The sequence below is a fragment of the Carlito syrichta genome, unplaced genomic scaffold (genome assembly GCF_000164805.1).
Source record: "Carlito syrichta isolate Samal-C Ts95f unplaced genomic scaffold, Tarsius_syrichta-2.0.1 Scaffold316489, whole genome shotgun sequence".
NCBI lineage: Eukaryota > Metazoa > Chordata > Mammalia > Primates > Tarsiidae > Carlito > Carlito syrichta.
This window is the reverse complement of record NW_007260585.1, coordinates 288,627-295,774: the sequence shown is the minus strand read 5'-3', so window position 1 is coordinate 295,774 and position 7,148 is coordinate 288,627. Positions and strand designations below refer to the sequence as shown.

The 7,148-nt window shown below is 46.7% G+C and overlaps 1 protein-coding gene across 1 annotated transcript in view; it reads right to left on the bottom strand.

The window, feature by feature from the left end:
• Positions 1-3,611, bottom strand: part of MMP1 (matrix metallopeptidase 1) — a 9,628-nt gene extending 6,017 nt beyond the window's left edge. The window contains exons 1-6 of the mRNA XM_008074563.2: positions 3,483-3,611; positions 2,456-2,700; positions 2,215-2,363; positions 1,862-1,987; positions 667-822; positions 388-505 (exon numbers count right to left, since the gene is read on the bottom strand). Of these exons, the coding sequence (XP_008072754.1) occupies positions 388-505; positions 667-822; positions 1,862-1,987; positions 2,215-2,363; positions 2,456-2,700; positions 3,483-3,584 (896 nt within the window). The 5' untranslated portion in view covers positions 3,585-3,611. The remainder of the gene's footprint in view (positions 1-387; positions 506-666; positions 823-1,861; positions 1,988-2,214; positions 2,364-2,455; positions 2,701-3,482) is intronic.
• Positions 3,612-7,148: the final 3,537 nt, after the last annotated feature.

The window sequence follows — 7,148 nt, the reverse complement described above, 5'->3', positions numbered from 1 at the left end:
CCATTACAGATCCCCTCTGTAACAGCCGCTTTAATAAATCTCTTGGTCCTGGCCGGGTGTGGAGTCATTACTGGCGCCGAACTTCTTTCAGACACCATGAGCCCCATGTCCCAAAAAGGCCTCTTTCCTTCTCTCTGCCTTACTTTACTGATTGGCAAAATGGGATCATATTTACAGATTTTCTGCTTCAATGATATTTTCTGAGAATCAAATGACCTAATACAGTTGTTATAAATGTATCATGTACAAATGCATGCAATTGCTACCATATAATTATAGATATCAACAAATGTAAGGTCAATAACACCTGAAGCATCAGAGTGAGGCATAGTTGGGAGAGTTACCATTGTTACAAATGCAGAACACAAGGAAGAACTGACGTCTTACCTGTCTTTAAAGAACATCACTTCTCCCCGAATCGTGGTGACAGCATCGAAGCTTATCTTACTGTCGCACGCTTGTGGGGTTTGTGGGCCTGTTGGCTGGATGGGATTTTGTGAAGGTCCTAAAGAAAACGAAAGACCCAGGGTTAGTTTTGCCTAGTATTGGAGAGCGACAGCAACAGCGAAAGCCAGCTTCTTAAAGTACACAGTTAATGACTCTGTTCTTTGAAATCGGAATAAAGGCCAGCAGGCCCTTGTCCATGGTGTTTTTCCTTATACTTACCATATATGGCTTGGATGCCGTCAATGTCATCCTGAGCGAGCTGAACATCGCCACTGTAGGTATAGGTGGGGTACATCAAAGCCCCAATATCAGTCGAATGAGAAAGTCCCAGGGAATGCCCAAACTCGTGAGCCGCGACGCGATATAAATTGTAGTCTGAAAAGGCCGAAAACCCAGGTGCAGTTATTTGAAATGTATTCAGTTTTGAGACCCTTAAGTAATAAATAATCCACAGCTCTACCAGGACTAATGCTCATATTTTCTCAGTGACTTTTTAATGTGTATAGATCTACATATAAAACTTTTTTCCGAAGGCTGGAGACATGAACTTATTAATAATGAAGAGACATGTTAAAGTCTGAACTCTATGATTACACAGAAACAACTAAAAGACAAACTCAACTGACTGAAAATCTAGCACAGACCAGTCATTCTTGTCAATGATTCGATGGCACATATTTCCCAGAGAAGCAATGAGTTTCTGTCAACATTTAATATTTTTTCTTGTTTATAAAACTGACAAATACTGCCAGAAGTTTTGGAAAACACAGAAAGTCTTCCCTTCCCTCAATGTCCATTAATTTCTACCACTGTTAAATTTTGCTGACCTTTCTAATAAAAAAAAAAGATTCAGTGTGGATGCCCACAAATAAAACATGAAAATTTCAACATATTATTATTATTATTATTATTTTTGAGTTGGAGTCTCACTCTGTCGCCCAGTCTGGAGTGCAGTGGCCGCTCCCGGCCACCGCAGCCTCGACCTGCTGGGCTCCGGCGATCCTTCCGCCTCAGCCTTCCGAGTCGTTGGAACTACAGGTGCGCGCTACCATGCCCGGCTCATTTTTTGATTTATTGTAGAGATGAGGTCTCGCCTGCTCAGGCAGGTCTCGAACCCACGGGCTCAGGCAATCCACTCACCTCAGCCTCCCTAAAGGCGCGGGATTACAGGCTGAGCCACCGAGCCTGGCTTCAACATATTCTTAATATAAATTTTAGAGTGGCCTACTTGTTACCCCTAAGATGTTACTAGCAGAAATAAGCTCTATTTCGCCCGTGTATCATTCATTTTCTGAGTGGCAATTAAAAATGCATACTTCTATTAAGGTATTATTTCAGATACATCAGCCAATATAACAGTGAACCACAAAGGGGGCGGGGGGTGACTTGAGAGATGCAAAATCGATGGACTTACTTTGAATATTGTTGGTCCACGTTTCATCTTCATCAAAATGAGCATCTCCGCCAATGTTGGGGCCTGGTTGAAAAGCATGAGCCAGGTTTTCTCCAGGTCCGTAGAAGGGAGAATTGTCCTGATGGTCTGCAAGGAATAGAATTCAACAAAGTTCCCTCCAACTTCTTGCTTGGGCCAACCCAGGTAGGCAAGCATTAGCTTTGTTAAGAGGCCACCAGACTTCCATCAAATGTGATGTAATTTTCCTCCTTGAGACTATAAAATCGACACTCCTCTTAAACCAGGATTTCCAGCTGCAAAGCTGAAGGGATTTAGGGTCAAGGTAAAGTTAAGTTGCTCCAAGACGAACTCACCTCCCCTGACAAAGGAAATCATTATGTCCGCTTGACCCTCAACGACCTTAGTGAACCTGAGAGGTGAGGCATTACTCCAGAGTTGAAAGGCTTTCTCAATGGCACGGTCCACCTCCGCTTTTGGCAGATCTGGTGTGTAATTTTCAATCCTTAGGATGAAATGAAATGGAGACAGAGAGACCTTAGTTCTCACCGCTCTAATGAGAAATAGTGCTTTCACTCTGGTGCTCAGTCTGCTTACCTGTAGGTCAGATCCGTTTTCTGCCAGCGAGGGTTCCCCTCAGTGAGGACGAATTGAGCCACATCGGGGACCCCACACCTGGGCTGCTTCATCACCTTCAGGGTTTCGGGATCTGGCTTCCCTGTCACCTTCAGCCCAAAGAATTTTTGCATTTCCTTCAGTTTTTCAACCACGGGAGCACTGTGTCTCTGCTTTTCAAATTGCTTCCCATCATTCTTCAGGTTGAAGTAGTTTTCCAAGTATTTCTGATAAAAGAAAATGATTGAAAGTCTGGATGGAGCCGGGCTCGGTGGCTCAGCCTGTCATCCCGCGCCTTTGGGAGGCTGAGGTGAGTGGATTTCCTGAGCCCGCGGGTTCAAGACCCGCCTGGGCAGCGAGACCTCATCTCTACAATAAATCAAAAAATCAGCCAGGCGTGGTATTGCGCGCCTGTAATTCCGGCTACTCGGAAGGCTGAGGCGGAAGGATCGCCGGAGCCCAGCAGATCGAGGCTGCGGTGGCCGGGAGCGGCCACTGCCCTCCAGTCTGGGCAACCGAGTGAGACTCCAACTCAAAAAAAAAAAAATGTCTGGATGGAAACTCTTTCTTATGATTCTAAAAACTGATAGCGTGAAGTTTTAGCCAAAACAGAGGATTACTTTGAAAGCTTGTGTATAGATTTCATGATCCTTATTATGGTTCTCATTGGTGGAGAGAAAAATAATGCAATTTCAGAGTAGAAACGTCCCTACCATTAGTTACCATGACTTCATAGTAGACAGAGGTTTGCAGAGTGAGATCTGCATTCTGTTGCATGTCTATAATTTTTAGAGCGAAACATGCAAACTGTTCCTTCTTGCTTGTAGCTGGAAAAAGGAGATTCTATGCATAGCTAGACACATGTTTGGGAAACACTCTGTTTCTGACCTCTCCCCCACAAAAAAAATTCTCTTTGTGGGAAGTCCATCCTTAAATAAACTCCAAGACACTACGGTGGAAAAATACCCACCAAACCCTTGCATGTCTGGCGTGTAAACGTCAGCGTTACCTGGACTATCTCCACATCTTGCTCTCGTGTCTCTGAAGTCGCAGGGAAACCACGAGATCCCACAGCCCAGAGCAGCATCAGCACCAGGGGAAGGCTGGGCATGCTGGCCTTGGTCTTCCTTCTCGAAGGTGCAAGACTCGTCACAAGGACTGGCTGCCTACCTGCCTCCTGCTTCAATATCTCAGCTAGGACGGGCCCTTTTTATATAGAGACCTGGTCCTTCCAGAAAGCCGGGGGTTGTGTGACTCACATTTCATAACATCCTCTTGATTAGGAATGAATAGCCTGAGCAGTCATCAGGAGTGGTGACTCTGGGCGGATTATTTGGGTTTGCTGGTGTTGCAACCTTATGAGTAATGTCCAACCGTGTAAACAGTTGTTTTCTCCAATTCATGGCTATCACGAGTCACAGAGCACTCCACGGCCTTTTGCAAAATGGCTTTTACTTCGTGATTCTGCCAGTCATAAAGCACTACCAGCTTCTGCACACACCTTGCTCCCAGGGCAGAGGGTGGACTTACTCACACCATGTGCCCTGTGCCTGTGCAGCCCCTGGACTGACTGAAGTTCAGCTTCTCAAGCTTTCACTCCGTGGTGGCTCTCCAGGGTTCTCTGAGGTTCCCTTCTGCTTTTTTAAGCCACAGCCCCACAGCTTCATCTTTATTCAGCCCTATGATCTGAGAGCCTTGCCTGAGAAGACCCCTCATCCTCTGGTGGGGTTTAACTCCCCACCTGTGTAGACCCTGCCCGCCATCATCATGGGACAAAGAAGATCCTTCTTTGACACCTGTCAGCACATACAAGGTGAGGGAGGGGCCGGCAAGAGACCCAGTGGAACGCGGGGGTTTTATCATCCTTGTTCCTCTTGACATGAGCCCATCTTTGCTACCTGGGGCTGGGTGTCATTTATTTATTCTTTCATGTATGCATTCACTCACGTGTTTGTGCACTCATCCATTCAAAAGACCATATTTTGTATCTCCCACATGTTATAACGAATACAAGGCTCTGTAATGATTTATTCATTGACTTATGTTCCACATGCAGTTGTCTTGGGAAACACCCAGGGCATCCGCATCACACCTGGTGAGAAAACCTGGTGTGTCTCTGTGGCGGCCTCTCCCCATGCCCCACACTCTTTAGGAAGCGTTTGCCTGAGACACGAAGCTGAGAAACACTGTTCTCCACTCCAGCACCTTGCGATGTCTCCCACCTTCCCCTGGCACCAGTTTTGCTTTTCGAGACTTTTCTCACCTTACGAATTGCTGTTTTCCTTGCCACAGCAAAAATGACGTCTTATTCACAAATCATGTTTCAATATATCTTGGGTTGATTTCAAAGAAATTCATATCCTCTCTCATCATTTAACCACAACTTCCTCATCTAAGGGGGGTAATGTGTGCGTTCACAAGGGTAAGAGGAATTGGAAGACGTTCTCACGAAAATTAAATCCTCTCCTTCTCACGGGGAACAGATGGAGGGTGGGGCGGAGGCCAGAGAACACTTGCAATGAAAGGAACTCCAGACGGGCCAGGAAAATAACGAAGGGGCTCTTTATATTAGAGGTTGGACACAGGTTATGTGTTCGAAGTCGAGGGGTGGCAGACACACCTGTCAGGGAACCTCGTCAGTGTGATGAGGTCCCTCTACCCCCAGTTCCACTGACACCTAGGACACAAGGGTCACAGGAGAGCAGTATCGTGACCATCTGGGATTGGGTAAGAAGTTGCATGAGCTGGTATCCTGGAAGAGTCTCATAACATGTCCCGTCTGGCAAGAGTTTGCGTATTCTACAGTCTAGACAGTTTCAAACTTTTGCAAACTACTGTATTCTTAAAACAAAATGCCTTTTGGGAAGCCCACTTGACAGCCAGAAGAAAGCCGATGTTCTCTAATGGATGTTGGAGATGGGGCCGTGGAATCCCACCCACCACGCCCACTTTGTGTCCCCTTCTCCAGCCAAGCCCTCCGACTTCTGATAGCCCAAGTCCAGAGCTCGCTGGGCTCACAGTACTTCACTGCAGGTCAGCAGTGCTGACACGGGCTGGAAACTGGTTGCCCCAAACAGCTTTTTGTTAAATTTCTTGCCGGGCTCGGTGGCTCAGCCTGTAATCCCACGCCTTGGGAGGCTGAGGTGAGTGAATTGCCTGAACCCGCGGGTTCCAGACCCGCCTGGGCAACTTGGTGAGTCCTCATCTCTACAATAAATCAAAAAATTTAGCCGGGCATGGTAGCACGCGCCTGTAGTTCCAGCTACTCGGACGGCTAAGGCGGAAGGATCGCTGGAGCCCAGCAGGTCGAGGCTGCGGTGGCCGGGAGCGGCCACTGCACTCCAGTCTGGGCAACAGAGTGAGACTCCAACTTAAAAAAAAAAAAAAATTCTTCCTAATATCACAGAGAATTTTACATTCAGTTTGGTAAAGCAGCCAGCCTCAAAGATTCATGTGGTCCCAAGTCTTGACATTTCCAGTTGGGTATTCACAGCAGAACTTCTAACACAACACACATAACTTCTGGGCTAGTGCCAGTGTGTGAGTTATTTGAGGGTTAAATAGACAGAAAACAAAAATCTGGAACAGAAAGCTGGAAATTAAATCCTACTAAATCCTGGCAATGTCTGGATTCACATAGTTTCCAAGAAGCTCAAATCTTGTTTTGCTTTGTTTTGTTTTTTGAGTTGGAGTCTCCTCTGTTGCCCAGGCTGGAGCCCAGTGGCACGCTCACAGCTACTGCAGCCTTGACCTGCTGGGCTCAGACGATCCTTTTGCCTCAGCCTTTCAAGTAGGGGGAGGCACAGGTACGCGCCACCACGCCTGGCTTATTTTTATTTTATTTTATTTTTTTTGAGCTGGAGTCTCACTCTGTCGCCCAGACTGGAGTGCAGTGGCCGCTCCTGGCCACCGCAGCCTCGACCTGCTGGGCTCTGGCGATCCTTCCGCCTCAGCCTTCCGAGTAGCTGGAATTACAGGCATGCGCTACCATGTCTGGCTGATTTTTTGATTTATTGTAGAGATGAGGTCTCGCCAAGTTGCCCAGGCAGGTCTCGAACCCATGGGCTAAGGCAATCCACTCACCTCAGCCTCCCAAAGGCGCAGGATTACAGGCAGAGCCACCGAGCCCGGCTGTGGCTTATTTTTTTTTATGTATTGTAGATGCAAGTAGATGCAAGTTCTCGCCAAGTTGCCCAGGCTGGACTTGAACCTCTGGACTCAGGCAATACTCTTGCCTCTGCTTCCCAAAGTGCTGGGATTACAGGCATGAGCCACCACACCTGTTTTTCAAAACTTGTTAAGCTTGTATTTGCTCTTCACATTCAGATGACGTTTCTCCTCTGGAGGAAACTTCTTTCTCCATAATTCCTTTTGAATGCAGTTTTTGTGGAAATTATTACTCTAGTTCCTATCCCCTGGGAGAATGACAGGCCTAAGGGGACTTTTATGAGGACTGTGACAACTGACTGTGGAATATCTCTGGGCAGACGAATTATCTCCATGGTTTTCTTGGTCACTTCGTGCTGGCCACATTGTGAAAGGCCTCCCAGATGTTTGCATTTTTCCATATTAAATTCAATCTTGCAACTTCAATTGTGCTTCTTATTCTTTTTATTTTTTATTTTTTTGAGTTGGAGTCTCACTCTGTCGCCCAGACCGGAGTGCAGTGGCCGCT